Below are 23,814 nucleotides of genomic sequence, written 5' to 3'. Positions count from 1 at the left end.
GATTACCTAGGATGGTCTGAGTACATTTCTGTTTTGTCTGTTCACATTGCCTGCCTCTCCCTGGCAACCCCAATAATAGTTGCTTCGGCAGGTCTGGGTCGGAGTTCCATTTTTGTGGAGACAAAGGCTCAGATTTCCTGATAAATCTGGCCAGTGACTAAAAAAGTACCACAATCTTACGCGGGAAATTAACGAAGATCACGTTATTTAAAATAGTACCATGTCCGTACGAGGAAATTAACAACGCGACACGTTATAAGTATAAAAATTACCATCTATGGATGGGTACTTCAATGTGTGGTTTCCAGAGAGCCGAGGCAGGGCTCCCAGGTCACCTATTTAGCTGGTTAGAGCTTAAGAGAAACTATCACGAACTCGTTACTTTTAAGACTGATTTTTTAAGGAATACGAAGCTGGAGCTGAACCTCAGCTTCGATAGAATTGTCGCACGATAGCTTTGAGCACGCCCCTACAGTAAGATTCACGTAATCATGCCTAAGGTCGGCAAGATCATAAAACTACGTTGAGGAGAAATTATGTTAAGACCGCGTATAGGTGGTCAGGGCAGTCCTGCTCATCACAATTTTGACCACAGTGGACCTGTTATGACAATTTTGACAAAAAGGGTATTTTTTGACAATGTTGACAAAAATGGGCATTTTTTGACAATTTTGACAAAAATGGACATTTTTTGACAATTTTGACAAATATGGACCTTTTTGTAAATGGACATTTCTTTGTTAATTTTGACAAAAATGGACATTTTTTGACAATGTTGACATAAATGGATATTTTCTGACAATTTTGACAAAAATGAACAGTCTTTGACAATTTTGACAATCTTGACAATCTTGACAATCTTTGACAAAAATGGACATTTTTTGATAAAAATGTAGGTGGGTAGTTCTATCAATTTTACACAATTTTGCAGTATGTTTCCTCGCCAAAAAAAAATTGTTTTGAGAATTTTTTTTTGGTTGGAATGGTTAATATATGCACTCGAGACTTCATTGATAGTGTTGTGCCCAATTCATATCTCTCAGGGGAGGGGGGAGAGCCATTTGAAAATGTGGGACTTTTCTGCAAATTTTGAATCAAAACTGGTCTTTTTTGAGAGAACTGATCACCTAAAAAATCAAGAAAAGTGTTTCAGTAATTCAAATAATTTTTAAATTGAGAATATACCACGAATTTTAAGGATTTCTAGGTGAAAATTCCTCCGGCTTGGTCAAAAAAGTATAAATTCCATGACGAAGGAAAAAACGTCATTCCCCATGATGGTGGATAAAACTTTATTAAGTAGGGATAATATAAATGTAAAATTGTTTAAATTCGTATTTTTTAGTGTAAGTATAGTATCAGTACTCACCACATAATAATTTTTCAACATTTCTCAGTTTTTCTCTGTTTGTGTATGGTGGAGCTGAGAAACCATGACAAAAGAAGCGGAAAAAGAATAATAACCATATTTTCATGGAATCACATTTATATACTGCATAGCGGTGTTCGGATTCAGTATTTTATCAGTGGACAAGATTTGGTGAACTACCTAAACAGTTTTTCCATTTTCAAACACCAAAATTTGTAAATAGTGAGCAGATGGGAATGCATTGAAAATTCACCACACCGAGGGAACAAAAACTTGAAGACAGAGGTTTGAGGTCACTCCACAGCATAATAGGTGTCACTGAAGTGAATTGTGTTCATACTGTAATTTGCGTGTAGTTTTCAGGAATAAAAAAATGAATGTCAAAATTGCAGAACATCACCACTTTTTGCTAACCAGCTATGTAACTATTTAAAAACGAGATGTGAGACAGCCATGACGATGGAACTTTTGATCATGGGGTCTGTGGCCCAGGGGAGGGGGTTGAATTCATTGTAGTGCCTGAAAATGTTAGATGGGGACAACTTTTATTGATAAAACCATTCACCATTGCTTTTCATGTGCATACTCTAAGTGAAATTTTACACGGACGCAAAAAGTGTAAAATTGGTAGAACTAAGTACCCGGGTATACGTTTTAACTAGGTAGGAGAAATTTGGCACTCCATTTTTTGGACTTCGTTGTGGGAAGAGGTGCAAACGGTTATGGGCTCACACTATTCGAGGATTAATGTGGCCCCAAAAAAGAAGTGGCATTCAAGAGCTCTGAAAAAGTGATACAGAAGCGCAAAAAAATGGATAAAAATGGTTAAAAATTACGAAAAAATTAAAAAAAATTATGCAAAAGATCGTGAAAATTGATGAATTTGTAGAATTAGATACCACGAATTATCAAAAATACGATGAAATGTTGATAAAATTCAACAAAGTTCAGGTGAAAAGCATGAAAAATCGTTGAAATTTTTTCTAAACACAAAAATTATGACTACGTAAGAATTACCGTAAATTATCAAAACAGTAAACCTTGGAAATAACTGAGTGAAAAAACGCTAAGACCATATTGAAAAAATATAAAAAGACAGATATAAAGCATTGGAATCAATCCAAAGCACATTTTTAAAAAATTAAACTTGATAAAAATTACTAAAAAGTGACAAAATTTTGTCGAAATGTCACGTAAATTGTCCTCCATCAAGTTTGGAAAATTACAGCATCTAAATATTTTCGCTAACAGAAAAAATGTTTATTTTGGAAGACTATTGAACCAGATTGATTATGTTGTAGGTTTCAAGTTTTGAGTAAGTACATAATTTGATTTTGAATATTTGTTTTGTTTGATTTTTGGCATTTATTTTATCAATTTTATTAGTTTTGAACCAACCATATGTGTCAATCTTACGTTCTTCTATTCCTCTTTGAAGTTGCAAAAGCATAAAAGTATACCTACCTACCATACGTCATTCGAGATCAGTTTTTTACCTACACAAATTCATTTAATTTCACTTCGACGCCTCAATAACAAAGAATCTATGTACACCTCGACATACTTTGTGAAGGGGAAACAACAACCCTTCTACGTCATTCAGCCGAGTCTTCCAATAGCATACTTCATTGGTAACCAACGAGCATTCTTCCATTTAAATCAGATAAGTCACCTTATTCACGCTTCAAAGAGCAATGTGACGTCGTCACGATGAGGCGTCATCCTCTCGAAACCCCTCGTGCTATAATTAATTTAACAAAAAGTTCTTTTTTCAAAATCAGGTCGTCTAATTTTTGACATTTCAAAACCACGACACGACGATGACGTTGTTATCTGAATTAAACAAAGACTAGATCTCGTTCTCCTTTCCTATATATATATATTTTTTACCCACCTAAACTAAAAATTCAGCCCTCGCTTCATTTACTTACATCATTTATTCATTATTATTATTTTTTCGCAAACAGGGTAAGTATACCTACAAAATTTTTTTTCATTATTTTGACATAATATCGGACAAATGGACATCCTCGCGGATGAATTATATATCGTGTTTTATGATAGGTAAAAATTGATTTTAGGATAAACGCGGGCGGCTATGTTTGTTGCTAATGTCTTGAAAATTATACAGTGTGTTTGGCAAACTTTTAGGTAAATTTAACCTGTCAATCAAGCGTTTATACCTTACATGTATTGTACCCTGCTGCCGGATAATTTACGTCGCAGGTACACACGTGAAAAGGGACACAAAAAATAGGATTTGTGACGTCTACGACCAGACCTTCGTTCCATCTTCCGAACAATTTGCGCGATAATTTGAATGAGAAGGAAGAAAAGCAATATTGTGGCCAAAAGGTGAGGTAATGGGCACGAATACCTTCACCTTCACCCTTCCTTTTCAGACACAGGTGGGTGGTCAAACTGGTGATATTTTTTGAAAAGTTACTGGCGTGTGAACTGTTTCGTGGATGATTGGAGTTTCACGAACAATTTATTGTGTTTTGTAAGGAAATTCTCATTTCGTTGAAAAAGCTCGCAAAGTTGTTACATTGTAGAGTAAGTTATGTTACAAGTTGAACCCGAGTCTTGAAACGTTTAAATCGCGAAAACGAGTTAAAATAATTAAAGGTGGTAATTGTACGACGACGAGGGATGAAGGAAACACCAACACACGTTTCTCGTGTTTTCAAACTTCATTACCCGAGCTTCTACATAAAGCAGGAGGCGAGGGTAACTAGAACTAGAACTACCAGTACGATGAAGAGATGAAGTTTACTCTTACTCTACAAGAATAGGACGATGGAGGAGGCAAATACAACATACGAGATTCGTATACCTATACTAAATACACACGTAGGAGTATTTATTATGTAAACTACGCCAACATAACATATGACGTTTGTAAAGAGCTACATAGAGCGAGACTTTCGACGTTAATTTCCATTATAAATAGTCGGCAGCTAACTCGTACACAGTATCGAGCTCGTTAAGACGCGCTGCCGCGATAAAATCGCAAATTAATCAACGACCGATTGGCGTTATATTTTAATTAGAAAAACCTAATCGTCGAAGCATTAATTACAAACGTGTCGAACTTTACCTTCCTCCATCCTCAATTAACGTTGAAAACTTTATCGCGGCGACGACGACGATGCGACGTGTTGCGTTTTACGAAAACGTAGGTACCTTATTTCGAAAGGTTTTCTTTATTTTTTTTTTTTTCGCGAAAAGCTGCTTTCAGCGGAAGAATAATGATAATCGCAAAAGCTTCGCACAAATCGTCGCGAATGGGGATTTTCTATCAAGGTGTGCAAAAAAAGAAGTATTTATTTTGAAAACCTGATGTCGATTCGAATTCGCGTGGGGCATTTGGAGAAAAATTAATTTCGAAATTCTCGAAATGAGTGAAAAAATCATCTCGGATGCTCTGAGAAGAAGGAGAGGAGATGAAGATTTTTAGGGGTTGATTGTGATTTCAAAAGAAAGAAGAACTTCTCTTCCCCCTCCCTCCTTCCCCAAAAAATCTGTTTGAGGACTTGGTCTACATGAGAATACGCGATCTGGGCACCCCTGACTCTTGGAAAATTAGCTATGTATGTATTTGAAAAACGTATCAAACACCTTCATAATTGATTCACTCGGATTTCTCTTCATTCAAACTCAAAAATGGGCTATAATATATTTAACAAACTTGCGTTCACCACTACGGTGAAACTTCAACTTGCTAATTGCTACCTGTCAACGCGACAACAAAGGTCTTGATCTTGGTAAAATCAAATAATTAAACAATATCGTATCTGTGTTATTTGTGTAATCAAAATTACACGATTTTGTTCCCTTTTGGTTCTTCGAAGGTGTTGACATTTACACGACACGTGTTGTAGGCCTATATTAATGTTTTACAAGATTTCTATCTTCTGTAGAGTGGAATTTCAGGAGTTTTAGAGCGTTAAATTAACGTGTGTATTCCAATTGTATCGCAAGGTGACGAAAATTGAGGATATACTGTCCCCTTTTATGTTTTTTTGTGTAGGTATGTGTGTCTGTTTTATACAACTTTTTCAAGACTTATTCTGCTTCTTGGTAATTTCATCAATTCTTTCAACTTTTTAAACTCAACAATTTGTTAGCATTTTTATGAGCAATTTCAACCAAATTAGCCTGACATTCAGTTTTTTTGGTATATGCTTTGGATTGATTCCAATGCTTTATCTGTCTTTTTAGATTGTTTCAATATCTATGGTTTTAACGTTTTTTCATACAGTTTTTCCAAGGTTTACTGTTTTGACTGTTAAACATCAGTGGTTTTATCCCAATTTTTGAGTTCCATTTATAGAAAAGATTTCAATAATATTTTCTGCTTTCACCAGAATTTCGTTGAATTTGACAAAAATTTCATCGTTTTTTGTCAATTTGTAAGAAGGTATTTTTGGTGATCTTTATTCGTTTTTGATACTTTTCAACTATGTTTAATGCAATTCTCATGTTTTGCATGTTTTTTTTTCAAAATTTTTTTGTGTCAATTGTTGTCAGAATGTGTCATTTGTTGCCAAATGTGTGAATTTTTGCAAAAATTGTCAAAATGTGTCAATTGTTGTCAAAATGTGTCATTCTGTCAAAATTGTCAAAAGTGTCTGTTTTTGACAAAATTGTCAAAGTGTGTCAATTGTTGTCAAAATGTGCCATTGTTGTCAAAATGTGGCAATTATTGTCAAAATGTGTCAATTTTTGTCAAAGTCTTCTAAAGTGTCTGTTTTTTGTCAAAATTGTCAAACTGCATCAATTTTTGGCAAAATATGTCAATTCTTGTCGAAACTGTTCAAATGAGTCAGTTTTTGTCAATTCTTGTCAAAATGGGTCCATTCTGCCAAAATTGTCGAAATTAGCTGTTTTTGTCAAAATTGTCAAAATGTGGCAGCTTTTCTCAAAATTGTCAATATGCGTCAATTGTTGTCAAAATGTGTCACTATTTGTCAATTGTTGGCAACATGTGCAATTCTGTCAAAATTGTCAAAATGTGCTGTTTTTGTCAAAATTGTCAATTGTTGTCAAAATGTGTCAATTGTTGTTCAAATGTGTCAATTGTTGTCAAAGTTGTAAAAAGTGTCCGTTTTTGTTAAAATTTGTCAAACTGCTTCAATTTTTGACAAAATGTGTCAATTTTTGTCAATTGTTGTCAAAATGTGTCAAATCTGTCAAAATTGTCAGAATGAGCTGTTTTTGTCAAAATTGTCAAAATGTGTCAATTGCTGTCAAAATGTGGCATTTGTTGTCAAAAAAGCCTGTTTTTGTCAAAAGTTTCAAACTGCATCAACTTTTGACAAAATGTGTCAATTCATGTCAAAATTGTTCAAATGAGTCAGTTTTTGTCAATTCTTGTCAAAATGTGTCAATTCTGTCAAAATTGTCAAAATGCGTCACGATTTGTAAAAATTGCCAAAGTGTGTTACTTTTTGTCAAAATTGTCAAAATGTGTCTTTGTCAAAATTGTCAAAATGGATCAATATTTATCAAAATGTGTCAATCTTTGCCAAAAATTGTCTAAACGTGTCAGTATTTGTCAATTGTTGTCAAAATGTATTTTTTTTGGTCAAAATGAGTCAGTTTTTGTCAAAATGTGTAACTTTTTCTCAAAATGTGTAAAACAGACCTGTTCTTGCAAAGAATTGCCCAAAAAAATCAATTTTATGTCAAAATTGTCAGAGAAAATCAATTTTTGGGGGAGGGGGAAAAAAGTGAAAAAACCAACTCTTTGCAACATAGTTAAGAAGTCAAAAACTGTCAATTTTTCCCAAAATTGTCAAAGACTGTCATTTTTTGTCAATGTTGTCAAAAAGAGTCAATTTTTTTCCAAAATTGTCAAAAAATGTTCATTTTTGGTAAAATTTTTGATAGAAAGTCATTTTTAAAGAAATTGTTGAACATTCCTGTTTTTGCCAAGATTGACAAAAAAATTACCATTTTTTGTCAAAATTGTCAGGACGAGTGCAATTTTAGGAAAAATAGCCACGTATTGCCCATTTTTGTCAAAATTGTCAAACAGTCGTACTCTCTTGCCAAGATTTCTCAAAATAGTATGTTTTTTCCAAAAACGTTGAAAATTCCTATTTTTTAAAAATTGTCAGAGTGTTTGTAATGTTTTTTTGTTTTTTCAAAGTCTTCAGGAAGTAGTTTTTTGGTAAAAAAAAAGTCAAAATTGCCCAGAAATTAAAGCTTTTTTGGAAAAGCTTCAAAAAGCATTGCATTTTGGATTGCCTTGCGCCTTGCCTGCTTGAAATGTCCTCTTTATGTTTCCAAAGTTTGCCAAACAAGAGTCCTGTTTTTTACAAAATTGCTCAAAAAAGTCTTTTTTGTCAAATTTTATTTTTTCCTCATATTTTATTTTTTTAATTTTCTCATTTATTTTGGCATATTTTTTTAATATTTTTGAACCTGAATGCCTTCTTAAAAAACTCATGATTTAATTTTTTTTTCAAGCCTTTTCGTGCAATTTTTATCAAAATTTTGTCAGATTTTTTTGGTAGTTTTATTAATTGTTTTTTTAAATGCATTTTTACAAATTTTTTCATTCAATTTTCGCTAATGTTCCCTAAAATTTCATTGCTCTCTGGTAACTTTTCATTGGTTTTCATCTTATTTTTTTCGTGTTTTTATATCATTTTACCATACCTATTCTTTTTCATGCAATTTTTACTCAATTTCACTGAAACTGAAACTTAATTATTACTCAGGAAGGTTTCAAGGAATTTTTGGGCATGCGAATTTTGAAAAATCTTGTAGGATTTTTTTGTAATGTTATTGTTTTATTATTTCATTTAATGAGCCATGTACATCAACTTCTCGGCTGGAGTTTCTCAGGCCTCTGGATCCAAATTTGATGATTTGCGGTAAACTTGAAGCCTCCAAAAAGATTTAAATCTCCAACGTTCATTATGAAATCAGTCGATTGATATTTTCTCCGACGATACCCTTCACATTTTATCTTTGCCACTTGAACCTTACTTAGTTCGCAAAAATACATCTCGATTTTACCTACACTACATCTACGGTCACTTAATGATCATCATGAGACGAAATATTCTAATTAATCTTCGAGCCTAATTGAATTTATTATTATACATTATGTTCGCAGGGACTACAACTCAAAGGTCAAATGGTGTATTGTTCCGAATCCGATAGCCTAATGTTCCTCGGAGCTCCAGCTCTAGACGGATTGGAAAGTTTAACCAGTCGAGGTCTCTTCATTTCGGATATCCCGTTACACGACGCGACCAGAGATGTAATTCTAGTCGGTGAGCAAGCTCGCGCTCAGGTAATAGTTTTTTTCATTTCACATTTTATATTATGGATATTTATTTTATTTTCGAACTTTTTGTAAATGAATAAGTTATAGGTAGGTAGGTAGGAAGGTAGGTACTTGTTACAGAAATGGTAAAAATGAGAGATAATTTTATTGGCCATCTTAGGGTAGCTTGGTCAAATCTGTACGCAAACACTGTCAAAGATTGCAGAATCGGGATGGGTGAGAAGGGCAGAGAGAATTTATAATCATGATGTGCATGCTGCGGATATTTGAGATGAAAAATATGGTGTAATTTATTACACGGATACGCGAGTATATTTCGACGAGCAATGAGCTCATCTCAAGGGTTCAGTTTACTATACCTACCTATACGTATAGGTATATTATGCTTCGGTGTTTTCTCTTATAATCGTTTATTTAAAAAATGGAATATTTCAACGTTTTGTGGACAAGAGTGAGACAGAGAGAGAGTAAAAAAAAATGAGAGAATATTAACGATTATAGCGACTAATTAGAGACGCTTTTTTTTTTACGGTTTATCAATGCATATTGGTTGATTTCAATGACGATGAACGGTGCGAATGAGCGCAGAAAACGAGCGTAATTAAATTAAAACGTCCCTCGCGGGGTTATATTTCTATTTTTTCCAGGTTTTTTATCGCTATTATTTTTTTATTCGTCGATCATTTCGCGGTGTTTTCGAATTCGGAAAAAGCATTAAAATATGTATTTTGCTCGTTGCGGTCGTTATTGGTCGTTTTCGCGATTTGGCGTCGTCGTCGGTGGGTTTATTATTTATGACGAATCGAGATGATTGTGCGGTTTGGGATATTTCGTCGTTATTGTGTTTCTGAAATAGGTAATGGAATGGAAGAGGAAAAGTACAAATAGATATGGAATAATGTTGGAAAAATATGTGAGTGAAAATTTGATAATCTCGAAAATATGAATTTTATTCACACTTCCTTCCCTCATCATCGTCTTGATTAATTTCGGTTTTGATATTTTTAAAATTTGATCAACGCGAGTACCTACTGTATTCTACGGTCATAAAATGTAGCTGATATATCTACATATTATTTAAAGTCTTGTTACTTACGGGTCACTTCGTGCTGCAAAATACGTTCAGACTTCAGGGTGATTAAACAACGGCCATATATCGATAAATTCTCTCAATTACGCAGATACGTCTTTCGAATCATTATTTTTTTCCCAATCATGTGAGCATATATCATACAAATCTTTCATATTTTCATCATGTGATCAGTTTTAAATTCAAATGGAAGAAAAAGGCATAACTTTTTCCAAACTTTATAGTCGGGGAGCCCACTTAAGGATAAATTGCACCCCCCCCGTCGATCCTTCGGGACAACTTTTTTCTTAAAGGGGGAGTCCTAAGGAACATTTCTAGCCCATTTTTCAAACTGTACAAAGGTAGATCGAAAGATCAAGCAAAATTTGATCACCTTTCAAAATTTCAAGTGCTAAAGTGCTTTTTTCGATTTTTGGTGAATTTTTGAAAATCAAATTTAGGCTAAAAATGAGGGAAAAAATCAAAATGTTACCAAATTGACCAAGAAAGCTGAAATTTGGGATACACTCTATTTTCGACATGCCAAATCGATTGGAAACTATTTCAAACCGTTTTGAGCAGTTCTGGAGCCTCCAGCAGATTTTTGAAACTCGAAATTTCCACAAAATTTCACCAAAATGGAGTTGGAAAGCTGAAATTTATTCTGCAAACTAATTTCAATACGCTACGAAGTCAACTGCAGAGGAATTTCAAGTCGATTTGGAGCATCCAGCGATTTTTTGAAAATTACTGGAGCCTCCAGTAGATTTTTGAAACTTTGAATTTTCACAAAATTTCACCAAAATGGAGTTGGAAAGCTGAAATTTATTCTGCAAACTAATTTCAATGCGATATGAAGCCGACTACATGGTGGTTTCAAATGGTTTTAAATGGTTTTGAAGCTTCCAGCTACTTCTTGGAAATTTCAATTTTCCAAAAAAACACCATACGACCTCTCAAAAAGTGGCTGGAGGCTCCAAAACAACTTGAAATCCACCAGCAGACGACTTCGTAGCGTATTAAAATTAGCTTGCAGAATGAATTTTGACTTTTCATCTCCGTTTGATGAAATTTTGTGAAAATTCAAAGTTTCAAAAATCTACTGGAGGCTCCAGTAATTTTCAAAAAATCGCTGGATGCTCCAAATCGACTTGAAATTCCTCTGCAGTTGACTTCGTAACGTATGGAAATTAGTTTGCAGAATAAATTTCAGCTTTCCAATTCCATTTTGGTGAAATTTTGTGGAAATTTCGAATTTCAAAAATCTGCTGGAGGCTCCAGAACTGCTCAAAACGGTTTGAAATAGTTTCCAATCGATTTGGCATGTCGAAAATAGGGTGTATCCCAAATTTCAGCTTTCTTGGCCAATTTGGTAACATTTTGATTTTTTCCCTCATTTTTAGCCTTTTGATTTTCAAAAATTCACCAAAAATCGAAAAAAGCACTTTAGCACTTGAAATTTTGACAGGTGATCAAATTTTGCTTGATCTTTCGATCTACCTTTGTACAGTTTGAAAAATGTTGTGCAAGTCCTATGTTGAAACGCAAAATCTGCGATTTCAGCTGACCTGTCAATCAAAATGGCCGCCATTTTGTAAGTAGGGCCACTTTTTTTTTGAGTACAAGGGCTAGAAATGTTCCTTAGGACTCCCCCTTTAAGAAAAAAGTTGCCCCGGAGGATCGACAAGGGGGGGTGCAATTTATCCCTAAGTGGGCTCCCCGACTATTAGCTTGGATTTTTAGCCACCATCTATTATTTCACTTCAAAATAGCTATATTTACCACACACAAACCACCAACCATATCGATGCTGAGAATTTCGTAGCCCTATCGATAGCAAAAAGCCTGCTAATGTGTAATGTGTATTCCCAAACCAGCTTCGCACTTTGAGAAAATTCATTTATTCTCTCATTCTACGTATCTAAGTGGCAGAAAAAGGAGATGGGTAAAAAGAAACCTACTACGCCGGCGACTAAATTATTCAAAATTTTACGAAACCACCACGAACAGTAACACTGCCGAGATCGAGTTCAATAAAATTTTCTGCTCGAGTCGTACGAAAGCAACACATTTTACACGACTGCCAGCATCTGTTGCATAAGCTTTTCAACTTGCACCAGTATTATGGAGATATTGTGGTGGGGGGGGGGGGTATACGAGGCGTTATACAGCGGTTGTTGGATATCTTAAAGAAGTGGAAATTTCGTTAAATGACCCATCGTCGTTGGCATCTTGAAAAGCACGCTGCCAACTGCCAACTTACAGCGAGTTTAAAAATTCACTCGCAAGGTTCGGCGCGGTGTAAATATTTATGGCTTGGAAACAGTCTTCGATATAACGCCAAATGACGCGCCCAAAGGATTATTTTCATAGCCATGAGGAGGAGGCCAGCTAAACGAATAATTACCGCATAGGAAACACGAACGAAGCACTGGTGGGTGTAATATGGATGGGAAAAAGTTCAAAGTTGGCCGATAATAAAACTCGACAGCGTTTTAGCCTCCGTAATATACTATACGAGTAGTTTGGCTATAAAGCGTTAAATCATTTAATGAATTTTTACCCGGTTAGGCGACCAACCTACCCTTAACCACACGTCGAGTATACTGAAATACTCGTATATATAAGCACATTCTGAGGCACTTGAGGGCCGGAAAAACACAAAACAATACGTAAAACCGTGCTTTTTAAAACAATCCCGCAGTCAACGTAAGTTTCTAACCTCATAGACCTCAGATAGCCATCGGCTCTCCATCAAAGCAGGCATGGGTTTGGGACCGCCGCGCCGCGCCGCCACGCCGATTCGAGCTGGATTCTTTTAAACCTTCGAACCGAAAAACCGCTACGTTTCTGACCATAAATCTAGTATCTCCGTACCCCACTCTGTCTACAATGTGCGTTTTCCTTCAACGACAACGAGAAGAATTCGCGTATGTGGAACAATTAACCTTCGAACCGAACAATGCTCTTGCTCCTGTTGCTGGTGAAAATAACGTAGGTACCTTTAAAGCTACAGTACCTATAATACATATCACCAAGACATGCATTCGAATAAAAATGCCTATGCTATCGTGAAATATCAACGTTTCTCATTATACTCAGTTTAGGTGTTTTTTTTTTTTTTTGGTTCCCCGACACACAAGGTGCCGGAGGTTTTTTCAATTAAACATATTTATTTACATCTTAAATCTAAGACTACATCCAAACAGGATGTAATATCTTAAATTATCCCTAATCCTAGATCTAAGATGTGAGGGAGGGAGGAGGGGGAAAGACGGGTTGTCCTTTCACGACCCATACCCCCCTAGGCGGTTGCCAAGGGCTCAATCACCCTACCAGGCTTCGTTATTCACGCATGTCCATCAGGTAGACTGAGTCCCCAACCCATCTTGGGAAAAGGATTTTAGGGAGGAGAATTTGGTGCCTAGAGGGGGGTCAACAAGTGATGGTTTCCCCCTTGCATTACATGAGTTTTGGATATGGGGGGACTTTTGCGAGGTGGCCAGTGCACTTGCTAAGGCCAAAATATTTTGAATTAGGGCATGCATTGGTTTTGAAAAATCCAACTATAGTTATTTACAGCTTAAGGTAATGCATTTTGATGGATTATTTTACAGGGCTTCTTCCGGTCGATGTTTGGTTAGTAGATCAGGATTGAGGCTGTTCCTCCTTCTAGGTGCATACTCTGCCAGTAACTGGGTGGTCCCTGAAGCATTCGATGATGGATTGTTTCACTGTTGGCTACTCCAGTTTATCCAGACCACACTCTAGTCTTGGTACTGCTATCTTTTTGATCTTGAGTTGGTCACATTTGTCAGCAAGTGCTTTCATCGTTGTTACAAAGTCCTTGATTGATGGCGGGGCTGTTCACCGATAAACATAAACGGTATTGGTACCCATTATTGGTATTTAGCATTCAGTACCCAAGATGGTATTGGTATTTCGGTATTTTCAACACAGATGTTATTTTGGTATTTTATGAATTTTTTTTTCGGTATCTGGTATTGGTATTGGTATTGCACCAATATTATACCCAAAATTAAAGAAATTTTTCTAATTTTTTTTGTAAACTACACGTTTTTTCTTTAAACACCTCGATTTGGGAGTTTAAGGTTCATCATTATCACTTACAAGTTTTTCAATATGAGTAATTTATTAGTTATTTTTTTAAAAATAATTTTATAATCAATCAAAAAATTCAAAATACCACAAAATACCAATACCAAAATATATCATCAAAAATTATTTTGGTATTGGTATTTTGGTATTAATACCGTTATAAAATCTTTATCGGTATTTTGTAAATCGGTACTTCGTCTGTCTAAAAATTGGTATTGGTAAAACGGTATTTGTAAATTTTTTCAAAATTTGCCGGTATTGCCGGTATTGGTATTTTGGTACTTATATTGGTGAACAGCCCTGATTGATGGCTTATCATTATGATGTTCTTTGGTGATGGCATAAAGGATGTAACTTCCATCTTTTTTGAGCTCAACTACTTCACTATATTCACTAACCTTAGCACCCCTAGATCTCAGAGTGTTAAGGTAGATAGGTTCGCAGGTAGGTAGGTGACGATCTCCGAGCTTGAGTTTTCGGCTCGGAGATCTCACCGTACCTTGCACCGCGGCGAGTATATAGACTGGCTGATTACGTCAGTAATATACTCGTTGCTGGAAGATAGTTGCGAACGGCGAGCATGCGATCTTATACATCGTTTGATCGCCTTCCATCTCATCTTCTCGGTGCTATTTTTAGCTCCGGTGTGCCAGTGCGCTGATACAGGCAGCCGCTGGTATTTCCGTTTCTCGCTGCCTTAACCGACGGATGAGTAAGATGTACATATTTCACAACGTTGCGACGTTGATTTTTCCCCCTTTTTATTTGTACGGTCACGTACGCATTTTTATATGTAGATTTAGTGTAGATATTCTTATGTGTATTAATTTAGTCGTCATATAGTCTTCGTTTTGTATAGTCTTTGTATAGCATTCGTTTTAGCATATCATGTAGTGTACGTACGCATTTCATTTGTTCATTTTTTATATCTTATGGAGTCAGATATTTTTGGTCTTTGTAATGTAATTCTGTGTTTTTTGAGTTTCGAGTAAATGGTAGAAATATGTAGCTTTTGTTTTCGTTTTTCGTTTTCTCTCTCTACCTCAACATTTGGTGACCCGTCCGACGTGATTTTTTCTCGCAACATTCTGATTTTTGGCTCGTGTTCGTGACAATGTGCTCTCAGTTTTTGGAACTTGTGTATTTCGCATTTGGGTATGTCGTTTCGGATTTTTGTGCATTCTCGAGTACTCATATTGTCACGTAAGTTTTTGCAATGAATTACAGCAGTAATTCAATTTATGTCATTTTTCATTTTTGCATTGTTTAGTAGTTCTCAAGTTTGTGACCACACCCTGTTTAGTATGTGTATTTCCGGTGTAGTCATTTTTTCTCACGTAAGTTTTTTATTTGCATTCATTCTTCCTTCTGTTAAAGGTCTCAAGTTTTAAGTTTCGTATCAGTTTTTGTCTTTAGTGTTCATGTGTTTTTCTCCTTGTGTTTAGTAGGTAGCATTTCGCGCCTGTGTACCTGTATCGGATTCGGTGCAAATTGGATACAGTGCATTTGCGCTCTCAGTTGTCATTTTCTCCTTGTGTTTAGTAGGTAGCATTTCGCGCCTGTGTACCTGTATCGGATTCGGTGCAAATTGGATACAGTGCATTTGCGCTCTCAGTTGTCATTTTCTCCCTGTGTTTAGTAGGTAGCATTTCGCGCCTGTGTACCTGTATCGGATTCGGTGCAAATTGGGTACAGTGCATTTGCGTGCTAGTTTCACACCTAGTCTACGGATATTATTCTCGGTGCAAGAATAATATCTGAACACTAGTGGTGCTTGTCCGTTAAGTTTTTCTCTTAAGTTCGGGTTAGTGGCTGGTTGCTAATATTTGCAGTGGCTTTAGTGCACCACACGATCTATTAGTCACCAGTATAGTGAAATTGTTCAAGCTATTCTTTCGTGGTACGGATTTCTTAAATTTAGGAAACGATCGAAGGTTTGAACAATTTATGGTCACTAGAAATCGCTGTTTTCTTGCCACCGAAATCTAGTGTCCGAATTTCTCAAGCCTCTTCTGTGCCTAGTTAGATGTTTCGTATGTTTTCTCTCAGTTTTATGTAGTTTATTTTGCATATTGGTTACAATTATGCATTGATGCTGGTCAGTCTATTTTGGTTTAGTTTTCTCGTCTGATAGCAGTACTCAATGGTAATTGTATTCCGATTTTCTCAGTTACCTTCTATGCAGTGATATTGGTCAGTCCTCAAGTTAAGTTTTTTTCGTCTGGTAGCAGTACTCACTGGTAGTTGTATTTTGATTGTTTCATTTCTCTTGGTAACAATATCGCGCAGGTGCATATTGTACGCCGCTCTTCTCAGTGTAGGTCAATTCAGTTTCAAGTTGTTGTTTTCATTTTGGTAACAATATTGCGCAGGTGCATATTGTACGCCGTCCTTTTCAGTTTGTTCAGTTTGAAGTTTCAAGTATTCATTTCTCTCAGGTAACCATTTGCGCAGGTGCAGTGGTACGCCGCCCTTGTTAGTTTGTTTAGTTTCAAGTCACATTCTCTTGGTAACAATTATTGCACAGGTGCATAATTGTACGCCGTTCTTATCAGGTTAGTTTGTCTAGTTTCATTTCCTTCTCTCGGTTACGCAGGTGTAACCCCAGTTAAGTTGCATTTGGTAGCAATCGCAGCAGCGATTGAAAGCATTCAGTTTCGCATTCAGTTAGTTCAAGTTTCATTTCGCATTATTCAGTATGGCTCCAGCTCGCACTCCAGACTCCATCAGGCGTCTTCGAGACAACGTTAAAGAAACGTTCATCGCCACCCAGCAGTGGCTAGCAAACGACTCCGCCAAATCTGTTCGTGAACTCCGTCGACGTATAACCACGCTTGAGCAACGCCACGAGGAAGCGCGTAGGCTCAACGATGAGTTGATACTCGAGGATCCCGACGAAACCGGCGACGTCGCAATCGAGCTGGAAACCCTCTACATTAGCACGGTCGCGCAGGCCGAAACTCTGCTCGACCAGCTCGAATCGAGAGAGTCAACTCACACGACTGCGAGCACCATGCACACTTGTTACCAGCAGCCCTATCAGCTCAACGTTCGATTGCCGAAGCTCTCCCTTCCAGAATTCAGTGGGAAGCCCACTGAAAATTGGATCAGTTTTTTCCAGCGGTTCTCCGCTGCTATGAAGGACCCTGCCATTCCCGATGTTCACCGGCAGGAGTACCTTTATAGTTGTCTCAAGGGAGACGCTGCATCTCGTGTCGAAGGGATCGACATTCTTTCCGGCAATTACGACGTCGCTGTTGAAGTGCTTCGCCAGCGCTACGAAAACCGACGGCTCAATTTACGGCGCTATCTTTCCCACCTTTTCAACCTGAAGAGCGTCAAGGAGAACGACGCCGATTCGCTACGTCATCTCGTCGATACCGCCACAATCAACATTCGAGCTGTCGAAAACATTGGGTTTCACCGCGAAGCGTTGTCCAACGAGCTAATCACGCAGCTGGTAGTCTCCAAGCTCGACTCCCGAAGCCGCGAGCTGTGGGAAACCTTACTCGCCGAGACTACCCCTACGCTTAAGAAAGATGAGGACGACGACGACACAAGGGATGTATTCAACGACCTGACGGCGTTTTTGGAGAAACGCATCCAGGTCCTGTCGTCTGTTTTTATTGACTCGAGCCACGCAGCAGCAGCCTCGAAACCCAGACCCCCTCCTCATCGCATTCGCACTGCCGCTACTCTCGTTACACAGCCGGCACCTGCCACTCAGCATCCAAGTAATCACGCAGTTAGTTCATCAGTTAACTCTCCAGTGGGAGAAATCCAGTCCTGTCCGTGCTGTCAACAGGCACACCCGCTTTATCAATGCGAGAGGTTCAAGGGCCTCCCCGTCTCCGAGCGCCATCAGTTCGCTCGCCAGTCCAAAGTGTGCATAAACTGTCTGAAGCCCAGGCACTGGTCTCAGTTTTGTAAATCATCGAAGTGTCGACAATGCGCCAAGCCGCATCACACCCTGTTGCACAATCCCAGGTTGAGTAACGCGCAGCCGACCCCCCAGGCTCCGGCGGCGGCGACTCCTCCTCCAGTTCAAGTTACCACGTCACAGGCGAACCCTACGAGCACTCCGGCTCAACCCAAGGCTACAGTCTTCTCCGGCGTCACTTGGCAACGGTTCCATGACGTGCTCCTCAGCACCGCAAGCGTTCAGCTTTCGTCTTCAACTCATCGGATTGATGCAACAGCGATGCTAGATAACGGATCGCACGTGACCATGCTCACGAAGGCGATCGCGCAGCAGCTCAATTTGAAGCTCAACAAGTCGACTGTTATCATCAGCGGATTCGGTGGCGGTCGCGCCGCAGCCAGCGCGACAACTACATTCACATTGACCTCGCGAAACGGTCAATATTCAACCCAACTGCACGCCGTGGTGGTCGACGTTATTACCGACCCACTGCCTCCAGTTTCGTTCACTCCGCCTGATGACTGAGATTACGCTCAGCGCTACGATCTCGCGGATCCGCATTACTTCAAGTCCAAGCCCATCGACCTACTTATCGGCGTTGACCAGCTGTATAATATTCTTCAGCAACCGTTCATCACCCAGCCAAATGGTCCTACTTTGATTCCGTCTCACCTCGGTTGGCTTCTCGCTGGTCCTTACTTCACTTCATCTCTGGTAACGAGCGTGCGGTGTCTTCATTCTACGCTCTCTCAACCTGAACTCGAATCCATTGCGGAGTTCCTCGGGGTCAACGAACCTCCACGAAGTAAGGACAGCAGATCCGTTGACGAAATCGAAGCCGAACGCATTTTCGCCGAAACGCATCGTAGAGATCCGATTTCCGGCCGTTTTATCGTCACCTTACCTAAGCGCTCAGGTTGCGTTCTAGGTGAATCACGCCAATTGGCCATCAACCAGCTAAAACGCGCCCGAATCTCAGACGAATATCGAGAGTTCCTCCGCGAATATGAGTCTCTGGGTCACATGTCACGTTGCGCTCCTCCAGTTCCAGGTCAAATCACGTATTATATTCCTCACCATTCAGTTCATCATAATGGCAAAATCCGGGTGGTGTTCGACGCTTCGATGAAGTCTTCAAATGGCGTATCCTTGAACGATATTCTTCTCGTCGGCCCCACCATCCAGGCTCCGCTCTTCGTCATATTTCTTCGTTTTCGCACGTTTTTGTACGCATTCACGGCGGACATAATCAAGATGTACCGCCAGATGTGGGTTCCAGATGAAGACCGTGACCTTCAGCGCATTGTCATTTATGAGAATGGTGAAATCATCGATTGCCAACTCAACACGATTACCTACGGTACCAGCTCCGCTCCGCATTCGGCAGTTCGCTCCTTGTTTCAGCTTGCCGAGGATGGCAAGAAGCAGTTTCCAGCGGCGGCGGCTGTAATCTTGAAAAATACGTACATCGACGATACTCTCGGCGGTGCAGACTCCCTCGAAGCAGTGAAGCAGGTAATCGACGAATTGGTAGCTCTTCTTTGTACTGCCGGTATGGAGTTGAGCAAATGGCGCTTCTCAGGCGAGCTGGCCGCGCAAACCTCGTTATGTTCTAGTTCAGTAGGTCGCACCCTCGGAGTTGAGTGGGATTCCGAAGGGGATTTCTTTTGTTTTTCGTCTTTGGTTAACTTCGCATCATCAGATAAGGTTCTCACAAAGCGTTCAGCGCTTTCAAAGGTTTCAAGCATTTTCGATCCGTTAGGTTTTTCGGCACCAGTTACCATAACTGGCAAGCTGTTGATTCAGGAGCTGTGGACTGATAATCTCGTTTGGGACGAACCAGTTTCCACAGATTTTCAAGGTCGTTTCAGTAGTTTCCTTTCCGATGTCGCCGCATCAGCGGCTCTTGAGTTTCCTCGTTTTGTCGGTAGTTCGAAGTTTAGTTTAGAATTGCACGGTTTCTCGGACGCTAGTAAGGAGGCGTGCTCTGCCGTCATATATGCACGAATTGTCAGTGGAACTGATCCACCTATCGTTAGGTTCATCGCATCGAAAACGCGCGTCGCTCCGCAGAAACAGCCGCGCACCATACCAGAGTTAGAGCTATGCGCTGCAGCTCTTCTCATCGAATTGTTCGATCCAGTCTCAACCACCCTGGGATGCAGTCCAGAGCAACGTTTCGCCTACACGGACTCCACCATCGTCCTTGCATACTTGGCTAAGGAGCCAGGCAATTGGACTACATTTGTCGCCAACCGTGTGGCGAAAATAATCAAGCAGTTCCCATCGGAAAAATGGCGCCATGTCCCTGGTGAGGTTAACCCAGCGGACATGGCCACGCGCCGGAAATCATCCGCTGAAGTCGAAGCTCGGGCGTCTCTATGGATTTCTGGCCCCCAATTCCTGGCTGATTCAAGCATTTCATTTCCCGTTCCGGTCACAACCAGCGTATCATTAGTTTCGCTCAGCGCCAGTGTTCGTCGGCAGTTGCCTGAAGCTCAGATAGCTTCATTCAACTACGTTTTTGCACCTGTCTCTCGTTATGATCGTCTACAGCGCGCTGCAGCCCATGTGTTCCGGTACGTGTCGATTCTGACCAGTCGAATCCGCAAGCAGTCCATTCCTACAGGCCCTCTGACCATTGAGGAAATGGCCAAGGCCGAAACATGGCTTCACCAAATTGCACAAGCCTGTTTCCAAGAAGAAGTTACCCAGCTACGTTTGCAGCAGCCAGTCGGAGCAAAGAGCCAGTTACGCGCATTGGACCCCCGACTCTACGACGGCGTGCTCCGAGTAGGTGGACGGTTAGAAAACTCAGCGTTGCCGTTCCACCAGAAACACCCAATCATCCTGCATTCAACCCACCGACTTAGTATTCTTCTCGTCCGTCACGTCCACTACAGATATTTTCATAGTGGAAACAGATTCACAGCCAATATACTACGTTCTAAATATTGGTTTGTCGGGGACGTGACGGCGAAAGTGCGCCAATGCATCTCTACGTGCGCACGTTGTATTCGCTTCTCCGGTCGTCCACCATCCATTCCTAAAATGGGCGATCTCCCAGCCAGCAGAGTCCAGAGCTCTCTGCCGTTCACTCACGTCGGTGTTGATTACGCGGGTCCGTTCAGCATCCGGGAAAGGCTACGTTCAACTCGAGGCCCGGCGCGGACCCACAAGGCATATTGGTGCCTCTTCGTATGCATGTCCACCAAGGCTGCCCACCTGGAGGTGGTCTCAGAGCTCACAACAGCAGCATTTCTAGCAGCCTTGCAGCGGTTTGTCGGCAGACGGGGCTTGCCTAATTCAATCACTTCCGACAACGGTACCAACTTCGTCGGAGCCGACGCTGAATTGCGCCGGCAAGTAGCAGCCCTCGAGAAGGATGACGCGGTCCAGAATTATTGCGTTTCCCAGCAAGTTACCTGGAAGTTCAATCCGCCTTCAGCTCCCCACATGGGCGGGATTTTTGAAGCGCTCGTAAGGTCAACCAAGTATCACTTCAAACGTGTCGTCGGCAATCAGATACTCACGTTTGAAGAAATGGCGACAATTCTCATTCAAATTGAAGCTATCTTGAACTCCAGACCGCTCACTCCGCTCTCGTCTCCAGATGAAACGCACTTTGAAGTCTTAACACCAGCACACCTCTTAATCGGCCGCCCCATCAACGCAGCGCCGTCCGATTACAATGACATTAACGGCTTGTCATATTCGAAGAGGTGGCATCTCCTCAACCAACTTCGCAACTCCTTTTGGCGCCAGTGGGCCCAGGAGTATCTCCGCACTCTTCAGAAGCGCACCAAGTGGCGCTCTCCAGTTTCTAGACCCATCCAGATCGACGATATTGTGCTCATATCAGACGAGCAGTCTCCACCTCTAGTTTGGCCGCTCGGTAGAATCACCAAGCTGTATCCGGGCAAAGATGGTCAAATTCGAGTCGTCGATCTTAGAACCAGAAACGGCGCATGTCTCCAGCGCCCTGTAGCTAAGTTGATCCCATTTGTTAACGGGGTTAATGAGTGACTCCGTCGGCGGCGGCGGGATGTTAAGGTAGATAGGTTCGCAGGTAGGTAGGTGACGATCTCCGAGCTTGAGTTTTCGGCTCGGAGATCTCACCGTACCTTGCACCGCGGCGAGTATATAGACTGGCTGATTACGTCAGTAATATACTCGTTGCTGGAAGATAGTTGCGAACGGCGAGCATGCGATCTTATACATCGTTTGATCGCCTTCCATCTCATCTTCTCGGTGCTATTTTTAGCTCCGGTGTGCCAGTGCGCTGATACAGGCAGCCGCTGGTATTTCCGTTTCTCGCTGCCTTAACCGACGGATGAGTAAGATGTACATATTTCACAACGTTGCGACGTTGATTTTTCCCCCTTTTTATTTGTACGGTCACGTACGCATTTTTATATGTAGATTTAGTGTAGATATTCTTATGTGTATTAATTTAGTCGTCATATAGTCTTCGTTTTGTATAGTCTTTGTATAGCATTCGTTTTAGCATATCATGTAGTGTACGTACGCATTTCATTTGTTCATTTTTTATATCTTATGGAGTCAGATATTTTTGGTCTTTATAATGTAATTCTGTGTTTTTTGAGTTTCGAGTAAATGGTAGAAATATGTAGCTTTTGTTTTCGTTTTTCGTTTTCTCTCTCTACCTCAACACAGAGTGTCCTGGTTGCCAAAAGCACATTTGAACAGGAGCGCGATGCCCTTGGACATCCTGAAGTCTCGGCTGACACAAAATGGGCCAGGGCAAACTGTGGGTGTTGTCTAAACAGATCATCCTCCAGTAGTTCCTCCAGGGTGAAGATCCTTTTTGATTTGGTCTCTATCAATTCCCCAGTTGGAGTGTTGGATTTTCTTTTCTAGTTCCTTCTCAGCTCGTTTGAGAACTTTCTCCACACCAGCCAGTGTTATTTGGCCCATCTGTAGGTAATTGCTGCAGGGTGGTAGACAACCCACAGCGGCTGGCCCTGACTGGGTGATAGAATCTCTCTTTTATCCCTCTCTGTACAAGGTACTGCATTGAGGGTTGGTATATGTGATATGAAACTATCAGAGAGTAGGGATGGCCCAGTTCACCATCAGTGATCAACTGATCTATTGCCTTGTCAACTATGTTACATGCCACATTTTGGTTTTTGATATCAGCAAAGTGTTTACCAAGAATCAATTGTGGACTAATAGGATTGTCCAACCTTGGTTTTCGTTTGTGTCTAAAAGTTGTTCTAACTAATAAGAAGTGTTGGTTGACGTCTTCAAGTGTTAATCCATTTTTGTATGGTCCCAGCAGTGTGTAGTTTCCACCAGGAACCCGCCCCCTGAGGGGAGCACCCTTTGGCCTCCCCGTGGGTATATTCAATCAGCTGTTAGGGTGCATCAGGGGTGAGGGGATTGTAAAAATTCCACGCCAATTCGATCAAGAAGTGGTAAGGGGAGTCGGCGATTTTTTTGAAATTTTTCTTGTGGAAAGACCTTCCGAAGGGATGACCGATGGCGCAAATCGTAGCCCTCTAACCCTTTTTTAAAGACTGCCAGGGGGTGTCAAAGTTTTCCATGAACTTGAATTATCATCCATTTCAGCAGTGGATTACTTGATAACTGTGATACCTATCGAAATGGAACTTTTCCCAATAGTTAGGGGTTTTGAAAGGCTTTTTGGTGATATCATAAAAATCAGTTTTGCCACTTTTTTCGTACCAAAAATTAGCTTGAGGAGTTTCGAAATGTGTTTTTTACAGTGGCGAAGCGTGAAAAAGTTGGCTTGTAAGCTAGAAAGCTACAGAAGTATTAATAATTGCAAAATTGAAAGTATCAATTATTTCATTAGAAAAAAATGACCCCTAAAAATATGATACCCATTATAGTTCGATTTATAACAATTATAAACCAATCCAAATAACATTTGCAATTTAAAAACAGTGTTGCAAAATTTTTTTTTGATCTCACAGCCTGTTTTTTGCATTGAATTTTGATTTAAAATTAGGCAGAGTCAAGCCTTCAAAGTTGAGAATCAA

At 39.9% G+C, this 23,814-nt stretch overlaps 2 protein-coding genes across 3 annotated transcripts in view; both read left to right on the top strand.

The window, feature by feature from the left end:
* Gycalpha99B (guanylate cyclase 1 soluble subunit alpha 2) overlaps window positions 1-23,814 on the top strand; it is a 671,156-nt gene that overhangs the window by 351,129 nt on the left and 296,213 nt on the right. For both annotated transcript variants that reach the window (XM_065366355.1, XM_065366356.1), the window contains exon 9: window positions 8,502-8,681. In XM_065366355.1, the coding sequence (XP_065222427.1) occupies window positions 8,502-8,681 (180 nt within the window). The remainder of the gene's footprint in view (window positions 1-8,501; window positions 8,682-23,814) is intronic.
* LOC135847518 (uncharacterized) lies at window positions 18,315-22,432 on the top strand. The gene has a single exon (XM_065367076.1). It carries the CDS (start codon window positions 18,809-18,811, stop codon window positions 21,809-21,811), a length of 3,003 nt encoding a protein of 1,000 aa, XP_065223148.1. The 5' UTR covers window positions 18,315-18,808; the 3' UTR covers window positions 21,812-22,432.

The sequence above is a fragment of the Planococcus citri genome, chromosome 5 (assembly GCF_950023065.1).
Source record: "Planococcus citri chromosome 5, ihPlaCitr1.1, whole genome shotgun sequence".
In the NCBI taxonomy this organism is placed as follows: Eukaryota; Metazoa; Arthropoda; class Insecta; order Hemiptera; family Pseudococcidae; genus Planococcus; species Planococcus citri.
The sequence above is the reverse complement of the archived record's forward strand: the minus strand, read 5'-3'. Positions and strand labels throughout refer to the sequence as shown.

Excerpts from the sequence above, each read along its gene's own strand:
- LOC135847518 (XM_065367076.1), top strand. The coding sequence starts at position 18,809 with ATGTCACGTTGCGCTCCTCCAGTTCCAGGTCAAATCACGTATTATATT.